General features: G+C 55.1%; 1 protein-coding gene across 5 annotated transcripts in view; it reads right to left on the minus strand.

Annotated features, from left to right (window-relative positions):
• Positions 1-415: 415 nt before the first annotated feature.
• Positions 416-17,345, minus strand: part of WDR37 (WD repeat domain 37) — a 47,517-nt gene continuing 30,587 nt past the window's right edge. For 4 of the 5 annotated variants that reach the window (XM_032881681.1, XM_032881683.1, XM_032881680.1 and 1 more), the window contains exons 11-14: positions 16,045-16,186; positions 4,340-4,474; positions 3,771-3,885; positions 728-968 (exon numbers count right to left, since the gene is read on the minus strand). In XM_032881681.1, the coding sequence (XP_032737572.1) occupies positions 837-968; positions 3,771-3,885; positions 4,340-4,474; positions 16,045-16,186 (524 nt within the window). In that variant the 3' untranslated portion in view covers positions 728-836. Of the gene's footprint in view, positions 969-3,770; positions 3,886-4,339; positions 4,475-16,044; positions 16,187-17,345 lie in introns of all 5 variants that reach the window. The other variant, XM_032881684.1, reaches the window with a different exon arrangement.

Consider the following 17,345-nt stretch of genomic DNA (forward strand, 5'->3'; position numbering starts at 1 on the left):
AAGGTCTTGTTTTCAGGCAGCAGGCAGGGCCTTCTTTAGAAGCTCAAGTCACAGTCACTGGATAAGTCATCTGAAACTTCTAAAACTGTTTATAACCATAGGTATAAACTAAAGTGCTTTAAATTTTGCTTAATACCTGAAATCAGTGATTAGAATCATCCTATTTTTGAATCTGCTAATATGAGACCTCAGGAGATTGAAATGATTTTCTATAAAAAGAGCAGAAACTTTTTGTTTTCAAAAAAAAACTTTCCAAATGTTACAAAATCGGCATTCTATTTTTGTTAACTTCTCAATTCCAGGTTAATTTTACACAACTATACCAGAATACAGAGTTGAACTGAGTTACAGCGCAGCACGCTAAACCCTCAGACAGAAGTAAACGGGAAATCCCCCATCACGCCTGCCAATCGCCAGGCGGCGCAGATGTCGCTCCGTGACCTTCACGGTACAAGGTAGATGTGTACGATGACTCCAGCAACGCCACAGACTGCCTACGCCTCACAGTAAGTACACGGGTTCACACTGAACTCACGCAAACGTAATGCCCTCCTGTCATCTGTCAAGCGCCAGGAACTCACAACACACGACGTGCTACAGGGAAGGGGGCTTCATGTCACTGACCAGAGGGTGCCAACACACACACAAGACGAAAATAAGACATGTGACCACACATTTCGCTGTACATTTCATGCAAGCTCGGTACAATGAGAAAAGAACGTACGAACCACCCTTTCCAGGGTGCAACTCTCACAAAAAGGGCTTGATGAGTATGAGAAAAGCGGCACCAGTCCACAGGTCCACGGTGAACGACGCAGCCAAGGACGCCAGCGACCTTATTTCTCTTGCAACAGCGCCGGGATGTTGATGTTCCAGCCGATGGCCTGCCGGTCAAACCCGCAGGTGAACAGATTGCACAGGGGGTGGTCCTCGCTCCACGCCGAGCAGCACACCATTCTTCGGTGGCCCTATTTCCAATCACACAAACCAGAATTAGTGTATTACTCCCGAGGCACACGGGCTATCAACCCTCAGCCAGATTCACCACCGCACCACTCAACGTGACTGAACTGGAAGAAAAAACTCAACAGGCAGCATCAGACAGAATGAGCCAGAAACACTGCGCATGTGCCACTGGGGAACGGGGACAGGGGGTGACGTCAGAACACGACGGAGTCAGAGAGACTCAGACCTAAAGCGTGCTGGGATTCCTTACATGACAGAGACTCCGCTCAGGAGAACAAAGGACAAACGATGCACCTGAAGTGTCTTAACGGGGCCGGAGGAAACCTGGGAGCGCATTAAAGGCCTCAAAGGCCATTTAACAAACAGCTGCTTCAGGTATGAGGGACCCGGGAAGATACACTTGGTACCAATGAAACACACAACGACACAAAGTTCCCTCCGCGAAACCTTCACGTGTGAATAGCGCTACCCACCACGCGAGACACACGACAGGCCCCCGAGTAAAGGCACCGCAGGCGCAAGCGCACACGACAAAGGGCTCCATCCCCCATCTTCGTGAAGAGCCGGAGGAGAAGGGCTCGCTCGCACCCGTTAAGCGGCAGTAACCCCAGAGTCCGCACAGGAGCCAGCGGACGATGCTCCGTCAGCTCGAGGCATTTGCGCAGAAAGCCTGAGAGCAGGTGCTTAGCGAGGGGGCGCGGGGACCAGACCCCGCGGTGCCCAGAACAACGGTGTGCACGAGCCACTCGCCCACAACGGGGTCGGAAGCCAACTCGGGTTTAGAGCCCGGCCTCCCGTCCCCCACAGGACATCTGAGCGCACACGGACACGCGCGGGGCACGCGTCCCCAGAGGGTCTGTGGGCACGTGTGTTCTGGAAACGCCCCGCGCCCGCCCAGCGTCACAGTTCGGTGCTGCACGCCCATTCCAGGACGCCGTGTCCTCACCGTGAGCCCCGCACGCCGCACACGGAGCCCCCGCTTGGGCCGCCCAGCGCTCCTGCACTCGCCTCGCCAGAACCGCTCTTGCGGGAAACGCCCCACACGCTCTGCCGAAAGTAAGACAAGTCTACGCCGCTGGCCACCTTCCCTCTCGCTCCAGGTCCCAGTAAGGGCTGCTGTTTCCTCTTCATAGAATTCATCAGCTGAAGGAGGCCGGGAGTGCGAGCCCGGGGCTCTCCGCTGGGAAAGCGCATTCGGTATCCGAAGAGGCCTGTACGGCTCGGAGTGACCGGAAATGTCACTAGCTAATCTTAAAAAACAGCTCCGTTTAACACACCACTTGAAAAGGGAATAAATCCAAGCACAGACAATTCTACGGCCAAAACCACCTCCACAGAATTAGCGCCCGAGCACCTCCGAGAACTCCTGCTTCCCTGCGAGGACCTCGCCGGACAGTGAAGTCACACGCTCACAGCACCGTGCTGTGTTTCTGGGACAGCCCTCGCGGGCTGCACAGCGACGGGGACACACGGGCACGGCAGGAGGAGAAGCCACCGCGCGAGCGACACTGCGTGGGCAGCACCAGGAACCCTCTGCAGGCACCACACATGAAAGACGCCCTTTGTGAGTGGGTGTGAAGGTCTTATCAGGTCCTCTAATTCCTGAGCACTTTTCGATCACGTGTACTCTGAAGTTCGATAACCCACTTCAACGATCCGCGTCCCAGCCCTGGAGCGGGGAGCAGACCAAACGGTCCTGTCTTCAGGGCACAAGCCTCCCAAGAAGCTGGCGCCACTCAGAGAGAAGGTGCTGCCCCGCTGACAGGAGAGCCCCCCACGGTCGTCCCGAGAGCACCGTCACTCAAGCGCTCCTGAAGCCTCACCCCGCGCACAGCCGGCCTAAGGGTCACAAACCATCCGTGAGGCCGTGCACCGAGAGGAGATGTGCATCTGCTCTAAGGTGGGCAGAGCCGCAGCTGTCGGGCAGCAAGGGTGGCGGGCGCCGGGGGGACAGACACGCCAACTGCAGGCTCAGGGGATGCACGAAGGTCCTGGCTCGCCCACCCAGCCGTGTGTCACAATGACACACAGAAAACATGAGAGGAAGAAAGGAGAGGGGCCGGGGGTGGGGTCACTTAAGCCCTGAGCCTGCAAAGACACTGCTCAGTTGGGGGTTGGGGGGAGTGACCTCCACTCCCCACGGAAGGAGCCCGTCACGTCACACACTCTCAGCCTCTCCCCTCACTTCCAACTGCCCAGGAACTGTCTATGCACAGAGGCCCAGGGGGCCCTCAGAGACCCCCCACCAGCAGGAGCATGCGGGCCGGGGCTACGGGCGCCAGCCAGTTCTCAGCACACGGAGACGCCACTCCGTGCTCCTCGTCTAACACCTTCCTGGCCGCACACGTTCACCTGCCAAGATCCGAGTCTGCTTCCCAACGTGGAAACCACTACCACACGTGCCAGCAGCTCCACGAACCAGAGCGTGAGGCGCGGAGTGCACGACCTCATGGACGTTTGTGGAACACCTGACTCTCTCAGCTGAGGTCTCGGGAAACAGTTTCAACTTCAAATTTCATGAGCTCTAAACACAGACCAAGTATTTCCAGCGAAAACCTAGCACGCGAAGACAACAGGAAAACAAGAATGCAAAACCTCTAATACTGTTATCCTGATTATAATTAAAATTGTATTATCTCGATCACATATGCGTAAATTAAATATACTCTCAGATGAGTTTCTCCTGTTTTAGACAGCTGAACGATGTGGGGCTCACAGCCTATTCCTGTCAGTGGTGACCTGGGACGCAGACTCCAAGTTGTCCCTACAGCTGTGTGTCTGCTGCGGAGCAGGAGCGCGGTTACCTGCCGGCTGCTCCGGGGGAGCCGCGCGAGCCTCACGCCTGACATGTCGAACAGCCTCACTTGCCGGTTGTCATGGGGGAGGGCGATGATTTTCTGGCCGACGCACACATTGATCCTGCAAAGAAGAGATAAAAGTGCGTTACGGGCGAAGCGGTGACAGCACGCGAGTGTGAGTCCACAGGGCATCACACAGTAGGAGCCTCCACACCATTCCCGTTTCCCAGCAAAACACGCGAGCAAACCGCAGGTGTCGGCCGTCAGCAGCGTCAGGCAGCGACCACGTCGCTCACGCATAACGTGCGCACGCTCACAGCGACGCAAACGCTGCCCCGCGGGCGGCCCACTCCTAGCCCATGAGGCTCACTGCACAGCCTGATTTTATACGTAAGTTTCAGCAAAAAGGAGAAACTAAATGTGCAACGGAGGATCGATAAAAAATCTTACCCCCCAAAACTCACTCCCCCAGAAGCCTCCGCTGCTTTTCCAAGATCTACTAAACGCTGACTTTACGTGCACAAGACACCGCACTATAATTCACCCTTTCAGGACACACAAACAGCTCTCTTCACCTGTTGATGGCAGAGTCTGTGCGAATTGTCGCAATGGGAGACCTCATATTCCTCAAATCCCAGACCTTCACGGTGCGGTCATCACTGCCCGAAACGACATTATCTCCCACGGTGAACACGGCAGAGGTCACAGTGCTGCAAGTCAAGAGCACAGGTTCAGAAAATCTCGGGAGGTCCGGAGTACAGACACTAGTCCTCTCCACCTGCGGAATGAGCACAGGTCCCGCTGCCTGAGAGCCCGGCCAGGCAAGAGGGCAGGAGCCTGCACACGCGGAAGCGGACAGTGGTCTCTGCTAACTGCTCCTCCCGCTGAAAGCCCTCGGTTAGTGTGCACGTGCGCACACCCCACTTCTCAGCAGACAAGGAAACTAGTCCGTGGCATTCTGTTCCGCCTTCTCAGGCAATGGAGCGAAGAGAAGCTACCGGAAGACACGGATTACACAGATCCTGCCAGACGTCTATACATGCTCATGCCGATGCCAGAAAATTCAGGAAAAAATTCACGCCAACTTTGTTTAACCAGAACACTGGAGAAAACCCTACTCCTTTAACTCAACCACCACCACCACCGGCTTAAAGGTGAGCCAAGAGGGCCCTTGGTGGCTCAGCTAGTTGAGTGTCCAACTCATGATCTCAGGTCAGGTCGTGATCCTGGGGTGGTGGGATCCGGCCCACATCATGCTCTGTGTGAGAGTCTTTCTCTCCCTCTGCTCCTCCCCCACTTACACACGTGCCCTCTCTCCAAAATGAATAAATAAATCCTCAAAAAAAAAAAATAAGTGTGAAGAACTTAAATAGACCTTTCTCCAAAGAACGTTTATGAATGCCCAAAAAACCCATGAAAAGACACTCAACGTTACTAATCAACAAGCAAATGCAAACCTAAAGCTCTGGATCCCACCGCACACCCATGCGAAGGCCTGTCACCCACGGAAAAACGAGAACCAGGGCGCCCCGGTGGCTCCATCGTTGGACTCCGGCCTTTAGCTGGGGTCAGAATCCCCTCAATCCTGGGATCGAGCCCTGCGCCGGCCCCTGCCTGGCAGGGAGTGTGCTTCTCCTTCTCTCATTCCCTCTGCCTGTGTCCCCTTTCTCACTGTCAAATAAATACATAAAATCTTAAAAAAAATCAAAAACACAAGCATTGGTGAGGTCGTGGAGAAAGGGGAGCCTCCTGCACTGCTGCTGGGAATGCAAGCTGGGGCCGCCCCTCTGGAAACCAGTACGGAGGGTCCTCAGAAGGGTGAAACCAGAGCCGCCCTACGGCCCAGCGATCGCACGATGGGGCGCACATCCCACAGAAGGGACGTCGGCACCTGGAAGGCTCTCTGTGTGCCCGTGCTCACTGCGGCTCTGCTCACAGGAGCCCAGACCAAGGACCACCCCGGCGGCCGTCCGCGGATGCAGACACGACTTATACACAAACAAGGGGATTTTATTTAGCCACAAAAAAGGAAGAAATCCTGCCATTTGTCACAATAGGGACAAATGTGAAGGACGCAGAGACCCGAGGAGGACCCATGGGTGACGCACAGAGAACAGGGAGAGGAGGGGAAGCCGGGTAAACTTCGACGGGACCACCCCCCCGCCAAATCCCCGGCTCCAAAGGCCGAGAGCGGCGTCAGGGCCGGCCTGGAGATGGGCGCAGAGGCCACCACAAGGCCGAGGACTTCAGCTACAGACAGGGCCGTGCGGACGCCCGGGCCTTCCCCGCAGACTCGCGTCCTCAGGGGCTTGTGAACTATCTGCTGAACTAATGAGAAAAGTCTCCACGACAGACCGCCTCACCTTATGTTAACAAAGTGCTGAAAGACATTAGGTTTTCAATAAATCGCGGTCCTGACAGGTATTGTAGGGCATCAAAGGGAGACGCTGGCGAGGGGCAATCGCTCCGAAGGCGCCCTCAGACTCGGGTCCCACGGGGAGGCGGCTGCGCCACGGCCGCTCACCGGAAAGCCTCAGACTCTGCCCGACCGCGGCCGACTCATCCATCTTGTCGCCCAGCGCAGCCGAGCGTGTGCTTCCAGCTGACGGCGCGGCACCTTCTCGCCGCACACCACCGCCCAATCTGGAACATTCCGCTCCCTCCACGGGCCTCCACCAACGGAGAGACGGTAACGCCGGCCTCCTCATTAGGACGAACAGCTGTCTTCCCAGTCATGCAGAGACTCGAAACTGCTTTGCATAACGATCTGCCGGAATCTCACAGCTCAGGAGAAACCGGATGGGGAGATGCCCAAGCAGGGCACTTTCTGGGCCCCGCGGCAGGGACGGCCGCAGAGCTCCCCGGTCCTCAGTTTCCAGATGTCGGTCCCCATGAACAAGCCCTGCGTTCGCACCCGAAGAACAGAGCGGCGGAGCAAGCCCTCCGGACAGAGTCGACCGGGCATCAGCCTCCCCCCACCGCCCCACCGCCACACACACACCCCAGGCCCTCGGAAAACCGCATCCAGGGAGAGGTCAGCGTGGCCCGTCGATCCGGCAAGTACACGGCCACATTCACAGAGAAGGCCACGTTCAGTACGTCTGTGGCCCACCCCTGCCGGCGCAACACGCGGACCGGGGCTCTCGGACCAGCAGGCCAGGCTCGTGCACATGCCTGCACGGAAGACACGGGAGGGGACCGCATCAGGGCACGACGCGGTCACAGGGCCCACTCCTCTCTGGCCACCACTCCCCAGTGCGCGTCATCAGCTACACTAATAACTGGTGAGACGCGTCTCCAGGCAGCCGCACACACACGGAGGGTCCCGGAGCGCACACTCGCCCCGGCCCTGCTGCCCTGTGTGGCTCCCAGGGCGCGGACAGCACACGGGAGCCTGCGTCTTCAGATCCCGGGTGCCGAGAGGAGAAAACAAAAACTTCCCCAAACGAAACACGTTTCTGAATACTGCTCAACGGCTACTCTCACGGAAGCAGGCTGTAAGATGAAAACATTCAAACAAGTCACACAGGGTTCCCGTCCCCTACAACGGGCAGGGCCTGCTCCCTGTGAGCACGCACCACCACGAAGGTGGTCCAGGGCAGACATCCCGGTGGGGCGGCAATGCTCGTGCAGTTCTCAGCAGCAGTGCACGTGACGGGCTGCTAAAACGTGCTGCGGGAAAGACCTGTGCGGAGGCTCCGGAGAACCTTCTGCCATTACCAAGGTCACCACACCCCCGAGACAGCTCCACATGGCTTCAGGAACGTGTCAAACAGCACTTAGTTAACCTGGCTCCATCCTTCTTCTTGGTATTTTATTAACCGAATTAAGAGGGTCATTCAAAAAAGGACAGTTCCACGTGACCTGATTTAAAAGCGAGACAGAAGAGTTAAACTTAGTAAGATTCACAGGGTAACTTCATGCTCATAGTATCAAGGGTCAAAGCTCTGAGTTCCCTTTTGTGAAGTCTGGTCCTGTTTCACTCTTCCTCCTTTTTTTCTTCCCTTTCCCTCAAAGACTTTGTTCATTCATTTGACTGAGAGAGAACAAGCAGGCAGACGCAGAGGGAGAGGGAGAAGCAGGCTCCCCACGGAGCAGAGAGCCCGATGCGGGGCTCCATCCCAGGACCCTGAGATCATGACCTGAGCCGAAGGCAGAGGCTTTAACCCACTGAGCCCCCCCAGGTGCCCCTCTTTCACTCTTCTTAAACAGTGCTAACAGCCAGCCATAAGTAAGTTTCGAATATTTGTAATTATATCAACAACTGTGGCAAAATTTAACTTAGGTAAAGAATGAGTTCCCCCAGGTTTTAAAGGCTGACTGTTCATTCCCTTGGCTTCTGGATGTAACTTCACTGGTCACGTGCTAATCAATTCACAGCCAATGCCCCAATATCACTGTCACGTGACTCTGTGTATAAAAACTAGGAAATGAATAATTTAAAAGGATTCATTTATTTTAAATCTTCCAAAAGGAAAAATTTGGCATTAGCTTTGAAAGTAACAGGATATACAGAAACCCTATTCACCAGAATAATCAGGAAAATTAAAGTCTGAAATGTATTAGGAGCCATAAGATTTTTACTCTCAAACACACGACCTTAGCCAAAAACCGCAACATCAAAGAAAGATCCCCGGTGCTTTCCTGAAGACACCCCAGAGCACAGTGAGCCCAACCGTGGGTCTGCGGCGACCACACGCATGGGAAGGCCCCTCTTCTTCACCAGTTACAGGAGAGGTTGGCCTGATGTCCCTCCCACCAGCATGGGGGTAATGTCCCCTAAACACTGGACTGCCGGTGCCCAAGGGCCCTTGTGGCCCAAGGACTGCACACAAGTGTGCTTCTGATCTGGAGTGTGAGCACGCTGGCCGAAGTGGTGCGGGTTACGTGGAGGGTGACGTGTGGGACATGCAGGTATGTGCACAGGGACGTGCACACGGATGTGCCAGCACTCACGGACGCTGGCTGCACGGGACATGTGTGCCCATGTGTGTGAAACAGCCAGGACCACACTCACGCCAACACAGAAGGGGCTGCTACCCCAGCCTCTCTGACAAACAGGTGTCCTCTAATCAGACTTCTGACTTAGGCACTGAAGGAACCCGAAGGGGCAGGAAACACGGCACCAGGGAGCACCCATAGCTCCCACACCCAAGCACGGACTCCGAGGGGAAACCCCGGCCACGCTAAAAGGCCAGAGTCAGCCACTATCACAAGCTCCCAACTCCCTGCACCTCCTTAGTCACGTGGGAGAGACCAAGCGCCGGCACCTCCCGTACCTGGTCACCTGAGGACTGACTCGCAGGGTCCCAGTGCTACGGGCCCCACAGGACAGACGCTGCCTTGGACCAGGGTCGCAGCCACCTTTCTCTGTGGGACGCGTTGTGGGATGTGACAGTCATGGGGCTGTTACAGTCACGGGGCTGGGGGGCTGCCACACGTGCAACAGGAAAGCATGTCTGTTCTTTCGGTTTACTAGACTCCCTTGAGCAAAGGTTCAGACCTTGTGGGCACAGCCAGGGCTAGCAGCTGTCCAGGACCGCAAGTCCCAGTGCCCTGTCCTGTGCGTAAGGCAAGGAGCCCAGGAGACCAATGGTTGGGGGGGGCAGGGGTGAGGGGGAGGAGATGATCGCCATTGTGGGCACCACTTCCACAGCGCTAGGTCTCACGGCCAGCCTGTCCCCACACACGGAATTCCACGGGCGACCATCACAATAACGCCCCGGATGGTGTTCAATTTATATCCAAGTCTGCGCGCTCCACACTGGCCCCTGGGCAGCTGACCCCGGCCACACTGACAGCAACCCCTCCCCCATGTGGCCTGTGTCAGTCACGCCCACTGGTCCAGGCAGTCGGCATGTGCTGCTCCCCAGCCCTCTACGCAGGGACGCGTCATCAGACAGGGTTGGAAACAGCGCGGAGTCTATACTCTCCGGGTTAAGTACCCGCTCTCCGCTCCACGGGCTCTGCAACGAGAACGGACACGCAGCCCCGTAGTGCCTGGACCGAGCACCAGCGTGCGGCTCGGTGTGGGGCTCTAACAGCGCGCAGGAGGCTGCTGAGAGTATCCAAAGTCCCTCTCGGTACACACATGCCCCAAAAATAGTCTTTTTGAAAAGTTCTGGTCCTTGAGGGATTTTGGAGAGCGCCCTCAGTGGAACCTCTGAGGCCCGACGGCAAATGGAGCGTCCCTCCGCTCCAGCAGCAGCACCTGCCCCCCGTGGCTCCCACAGCACGGCCAGGCGCTGGCAGGTGCAGCTGCTGAGTGGCCGCCGTGAGGCCCACCCAGGCCAGGCGTGTGCAGCCAGGGGGTCGCGCACGGGCCATGAGCACCGCCTCTTCCAGAAGCAAGCTCTGCCTCCCTGCCCAGGCCACTCGCTGCACACCGCACCGGGGCCTTCCGCCGACCCCGGCAGGCGGGTCCGTCTAGCAAGCGGGCACTAGCGCGGGGAAGAGGCGTTCACGCCGTGTGAACAGCCGGACGGTTCTTCAGGTCCCCTCGGTGCGCTCATCTCCTGAAGTCCGTACTTTTATTAGTTCCCGTTAGCCCTTCTGAAATGGGAAAGTTTGAAAGAATAAATATTAAGTCCCCTCTTACTTTTAAAAACTATATGCTGCATCGGAAGCAAGTTTCAAATGTATCACGAGGGGCCTATTAAGTGGACTCCCGAGTCCACAGACCCCGGGCTAGAGGCCGGAGGGGCAGGGGCCGACCCAGGGCAGCCGCGGGATCTCTGCGAGGACTCGGCGACTCCCGGGAGATGGCCGCAGTTCCAGGAAAACCACAGCCTGGGCTGCGAACGGGAGGTGCGGAGCCGCCCCCAGCAAGTCCAGCTGCCAGCCACGCCCAGCTCTCCTCGCGCACTCCCACGGCACCACGACGAAGCAGGCGCTAAAACACAAAGGACACGTCCAAAAACACGACTGAACACGGCCACTGGGTCAGCAAGTACTGGGGGTATCCTTAGTCTCTCCCGAACTCGGCTTCACGTAACCTTACTATCAACCAACCAGGAGTTACAGGACTCGCTCATCTTCTCAAAATCATTTCCAAACCGTCTTAAGTAAAAAAAAGGCAATTCCAGGCTCTCAGGCACCTGGCAGGGAGGGTAAACGTGAAAGGAGGTTAAAGCTCGATGAGCATCTAGCTGCTGTGGGCCACGACAGGCCCCCTTCTTCCTCAACGGTCACTCCTACCCCAGGGGCCCTTCCGAAGCTGTCCCGTCCCGGGAAGAAACCGCGTGGTGCAACACACCTCCTCCTCGTCCTCACAGACAAGGGCTCCCAGGCCATCGCCAAGAAGAACAGACTTACCAACCAAACACAGTCCGCCAAAACCCAGCGCCCCGGTGGCGGCTCCAGCAGCAGACAGCCCCGGACACCCGCACCGAGGGCCTGCACAGCACCTGAGTCTCTGACCGAGCACAGAACTCGACGCTTGCGAGCCAAGCGCGCAGCTAAGGAGTCGTGCTGCTGAAATGCTTTCTCTCCTAAAGCATGAAGACGACTGTTAATCGCACGACGCAAGAGCTGTTTTCACCTCATGCATACGTGGCCTAGAATTTGGTATTCGGTACGAAAGATCTTCCCCGGGATTTGGAAACAAAAGCATCCGAAAATGTTTTAGCTTTAAAGCAATCATTATCATTTTTCATGTGACTTTTTTTTTATTTTGTTTGTTAGATGTGGTATTTTATTTTCTTTAGAAGAAGACACTACAGTTCACATTTGGAGGATAAAGTTATAATCACGTGGGAAGATTAAAGCAAAACAGGAAAAAAACAACTTCGTGTTCTCAGATATTTTGCCCATGTTGAGCCGATTTCCCAGTTTCTTCACTGCCAGAGCTTATCTGCACTTACAGATCCTGTCAGCTGGGCACAGACTGAAGTCATTGGCCACCCACAGAGGAAGCTTAATGACCAGTGACTGCCTCAACTGTCAGTCCCTTTTTATAGCATTTGGAACAAAACAAAACAAAAACTAAGAAGGGGGCCTCCGCCAAGACGCACAGAGCAGCGGTGGTGCCGGGAGGGAGGAGGCCGGGGCCTCTGGTCAGAGGACGCTCCCAACAGGCAGCATCCACGCCCCTTTCAAAGGACAGTTAGCGGCGGAACCTTCAGGTGAGCTCCAGCACCAGCCACGCCGCCTGCAGAACGTCCGTGCGCGCACGGCCCACAGGCCAGAGTCCGGCCGCGGTCGGCAGGACGCCCCACCCCGCAGAGCACACGCCAGCGGACGAGGAGGGGAGGGCCAGCTGGCACTCACGGCGCGAGACTGAATTGTACTGTCGGGGGACACACACAAACATGGAAGGGTTTAGCTGATTTCAGATGAAAAGCCCTGGATTTCAGTTCCAGCTCGTGACAAAGACGACAGAAACACATAAAAACACACGGCCAGGGGTTTAAATTCCTGACATCCCAAAACACTTCAGTTAACCATTTCTGTTCTTTCCAAGAGCAGTGCACGCAACAATGTCTCGTTCCTGCTATTGGGAAGACCACCTGTGACATAAAAAGCATCTAAAATCCACCGTCGCGGGACTCGGAGCACCCTCCAGCGGCGAGGCCCCGAGTCCCAGCCACGGCCGCCCCAAGCAGATCCCATCCCGGTGACCTCCGCACTGTGACGAAGAGCTTTCCCAGTACAGAGTGAACCCTAATGGCACACATCAAGGAGGAAAAAACAATTATTTGTGCTCCCGAGTGTTTCCAACGAGAACTTTAAACAGAGCTTATGTCAAGCAGAAATCACAGCCGCACAAACTTCAAGGGGCCCCCCACGGCTACAGGCGCTACCCCACCGGGAGGCGCTACATCCCAAACCCCCTCTTGCTAGAAAGCACAGAATCCACAGGGCAGCAAGGGCGTAACAGACAAGAGGAACAGGAGAAAGTCTCCCTCCCAGAGCCCGGAGAGATCAAATTATAAAGCTAAGCCAATAATCTTGAAACCTGTAACATCACATCCCGCCTTGAGAACCCAACACACCAGCGCACCTCGGCTCAGCCGGTGAAGCATCTGCCCTCGGCTACGTCGCGGTACCAGGGTCCCGGACGGAGCCCTGCATCCGGCTCCCTGCTCAGCCCCTCCCCTCTCCTGCACTCTCTTCTTTCAAATAAATCTTTAAAAAAAAAAAAAAGAAAACAAAAGAAAACCCAACATACAGAAATTCAAAACTGGACAAATAAGTGAATTACATTATAAAACAACAGACTCTAACGGAACTTTACTTAAGAATACGCGATGAGTTCCTATAGCCCAAAACATGCCCTAAGATAGTAAGTTCTGCACAGTGTGTCCCACATCACATCAAAACCAAACAAACATGTGGTCACGTAGTTTGAAGAAACGCTGCCTCAGCTACAGCCATGACCCACGAAAGGACCACTGCGCCTACAACTCTTCAGGTGACACCAGGTAAGGAGCAGAAACGCCCTCATCGGAGCTGTGCTTCTCATGTTCGGGAAAGAAACGGGCCAAAACAATTCAAGAAAAGCAGCCTGGAAAACCAAGAGTTACCTCCCAGACCAGGAGACTGCTCCGGAGAGAACCGTGTGACTTATTTCCTAGGGTGGTGGGCACTGCCGGATGCCAGGAAGGCGGCCTTGGGTCCATGACGGCAGCTGTGGCCAGTGGGAAGGAACGGGAGCAGCGGGGACATCCGTCAGAGGGACCGAAGGTTTGAGGGGAGGCAGGAGACCCCCAGTGTGTTCGAGAAGCTGTACTCAGAACATCCCAGGTGAGCGGCTACACTGAACACACAGTCAAAATCAGCCGCTCCTATGCGCGTAGCCGGGACCCGGGCTCCCGTGTTCAGGTGACAGCACGCCCCTGTGTGGGCACACGCTGGTATCCCCTGCACCGGTACCGTATTCCATAGGATTTATGGGCTCAAACCAAGAGAACCCACGCCAGAGACAAGAAAGCCACAGGTACTAAGAAGAGGCTCACCTAGAAACCCCATCCATGTCTCACCTCCTGCTTTTCCAAACTGCGACAATCTGCAGACACTGAGGGCATCGAACACAGGAAGGCGTCCAGCGGGGCTCACCCGGGCTGCAGCCCCGCCTGCTGACTGCGCAGTGTGGGGTCTCACCAGGCAGGGGCCTCTCCACACCGCAGTAGCAGACGCTCCCACCTGCACGTGCTCACGACCGAGGGAACAGAGCAGAGGCTCAGCCGCACGCACGGCCCATGAGCCCCCCAAGCCAGGCCAATTCCCAAAGGCTTAAGAGAAGGTAAAACCTCCCCTTCTCCGACCCTTACCACAGGAAATCACCAAAGGGAGAACGTTTTCTTATCCCTGTAACTCCAAGTCAACGATGTGTTCGTTCGTGCTCACTCGGGTAGAAGGGCGAGAGCAGCACTCGTATCCATCTTCTCTGCTGCTCAAGAGCCCACATGTCCTCAGCTACGCGGAATGGAAGCACCAACTCCTAACCTGGGGGACGCGGGTGCGAGGCCCAGGGACAGACACAGGTCCACCCCGATCCCGTGAGAAGAACAAGCCTTCACAACCAACTACGTTCCTTGCAAGTACCCCTCTCCAAAACAGCCACTACTTCACAGACCCACCAGCTGCAAAACCACACCCCAAATCACACAGACATGCCAAGCAGGACACCTGCTGCCCTACTCCCTTCAATCTCACGCTTGAAACTCTTCCAGATAAAGCCCCAGGGAAAAGAGAAGCCCAGGCTCAGAACAGGGCCGTGCGTGCAGGGGGCCCGGCTCACCGTGCACACTAGTGCCAGCACAGGGCTCCTCCTGTCCCCCAGGCCCAGAGCAACCACATCCTACATGCAGGCGAAGGGCAGCTGCTCCTGGCACCCCCGATCCCACTGCTGCCCACTCCATGTCATCCCGGCGAGGCTGACTGGAAGCTGTCCCCTCCATGGTCCAGAGCAGAGCCCACGGGACCAAGACCCGCGACAGCAGGGGCACGGCAAGAGCTGGCCTGCGCCCAGGCGGCAGCACCACCCTAGATAAACCAGGGAGAGCCAGCCACCTTCCGTCCCAGGGCTACGGTAACTCCAGCTGGTGGCCACAACTCCCACTCCATTACCTGCGGCAGCTCTCAGAACACAGGCGTGTCACCCACCGACACTGCCACGCACCTCAGGTGCAAGACACCACTTCCTCTCCAGTCTCGAGCTTCTTAAAAATCTCTGTCCACATTTCCTTGTGAACATTTCAGAAATTCTGAACATTAAACCGTAGTATTCTAATGTTAACACGTAAAACACACTTATTTACTGCATCGTACGAAAGAATGAAGAAAATCCGTATTCTCAAGCAGCCAAATAAGCAAGTGTTCGTTAAAAAGTGTTCACGGAGCACGCGGGAGCTTTTCTGGACATGCAGAAGCTCCAGCTGGACACACACGGCCAGAGAGGAACAGGCACGGTCCGTCCAGGGGACAGCGTGCAGGGGCCGCGGTGGCATGGGGCGCAGGTGACAAGACACAGTCAGGAGTCCTGCTCGTGGAGTGGATGGGGCACAGCGGGGAACTGGGGACATCTGAGGGACGAGTAACTGGAAGGAGTTCACATAATTTACCAGGGATGGTCAGACCAGGAGAAAGGTTTCTGGAAGGAAGGAAGAACTCTGTTAACACATGGTTACGCCTGAGCTGCCCGACAGATGCCAAGCAGGGGGGGCACTGCAAGAGGAGGGCCAGCACGTGGGCATGCGTGTGAGAGTGAGTGTGGGGGGGTGCGTGTGTGTGCGTGTGAGAGTGAATGTGTGAGAGCATATGCACGTGAGTGTGTGTGTGTGAGAGGTTACTGTGTGAGTGGGTGTGCACGTGTGTGCTGTGAGTGTGCATGTGTGAGTTAAAGTATGTGAGAGCCGTGTGGGTGTGAGTTAGTGTGTGGTGTGTGTGCATGTGTTCCTGTGAGTGTGTGTGTGTGTGAGCGTGTGCATTTGTGTCTATGGCTGTGTGTGTGTGTGTGTGTGTACATGCACACGCGTGCATGTCTCTTCCCTAGCTCTGGTCGGGCCCTCTCCGCAGAGGATGTGAGTGCCACCAACCCTAGAGTATTTCCCGATCTCCCCCCTGCCCCATTCTACCCGCATCCAATTCTTTGTGGGAATTCCAGTGACTCTGTCTTCTAAATTCTTACAAATATACAAATGGAGCTAAGTGTTTAGGGAAAGGGTAGCCATTTTGGAAGACAGTGGAGCTGTAAATTAAGATAAGAATTAAGTTTTAACATCCACCCCCAAAACCTTTTCCACGAATAAAGAAAGATCTCTGAATGACTGTGACTCACTCCGTATGGCCCTGGAAGACATTCACGGAGTGGATTGAAGGGTCCCTGAAATCCCAAAGACGGAAAGTCGTGTCCCGGGAGGAGGTCACCACAAGCCGCTGGGTGGGGTGTGTGCAACAGTGCGTTAGCTCCTGGTCATGCCCTACAACCAAAGACGACAAAAATGCAAGATCATCCACCTGCAGGCACAGTTAGAGTGACGCTGTCTTAACACAAGAATCAAGTCTTTACGGTCTCTACTGCTAATGCTCACTATAAAAGTGAATACAGGAAGCAAAAGTAAGAAATCATTTAAAAATAGCACAAAAGCTCATGATGGGACTGGTTTTCCCTCAGGCGCTGCAAGTCCTCTCCTTCATGCGTTTACAGGGATCAGGAAAAGGAGTGTGAGTGTAACCCGTGTCCTGATCCTGACGGTTAGACGGTCTGGCAAATCTCCTCAGCAGGCTGAGGACGTGAACAGATGGTCTTAATTCTTCACTTCCAGAGTAACTTCTAATAATATGGTATGGGGAGCCCTTAGTAAAATACAATCTTTAACACTCAATGAGGAAATTCATTTACTGACAAATTTGCAAAAACATCTGAGGTGGGCATAATTCTAAGATGTCCTGGTGACCCCCATCCCTGGTGTACACACCCTGCATACCTTCCCTTGAGTTTGGGCAGAACCTGCAAATGTGACAAGATATCACTCGGGTGAGCTCGGTACATCGAGAGGCAAAACAGATTTTGCAGATGTAACCTAGACCTCCAAATCAGGTGCCTCTAAGTTCATCAAAAGAAACTGTCCTGGTGGCCTGACATAATCAGGCAGGCCCTTTAGAAGAGATGCTCTCCAGTAAGCTGGAGAGAGAGCAAACAGCTGTGTTGGGAAATACCTCTAGAGGGGCAGTGAGGGACCTGAGGGCACCCCCTGCATGCTAAGAGCGGTCCCCAGCTGACAGGTAGCAAGAAAATAAGGACCTCAGCCATATGGGGACCTCAGCCATGGGCCACACCAAAATGAATCCTTCCAACAACAGTAAGTAAGAGAACAGACCCTGACCCTCAGATGAGATCACAGCCCCAGGCAACAAACACCACTTCACCCACAAGGGCCAGAGAGCACACGCCCAGAACTCCTATGTAGGAAAACCATGAAATTATAAGTTCCTGTTATGTCAAGACACGAATTTTCTGGAAATCTGCTACAAAGCAATAGTGAGCTAACAGGCCAACTTTTTTTCAAATATCTGGATATCATGTGCTACAATTAAATCCCCTACAGATAAGATGAACTTAACAAACAGTTCTATGAT

This window comes from Lontra canadensis, unplaced genomic scaffold, assembly GCF_010015895.1.
Source record: "Lontra canadensis isolate GAN:19392208 unplaced genomic scaffold, GSC_riverotter_1.0 scaffold76, whole genome shotgun sequence".
NCBI classification, from domain to species: Eukaryota; Metazoa; Chordata; class Mammalia; order Carnivora; family Mustelidae; genus Lontra; species Lontra canadensis.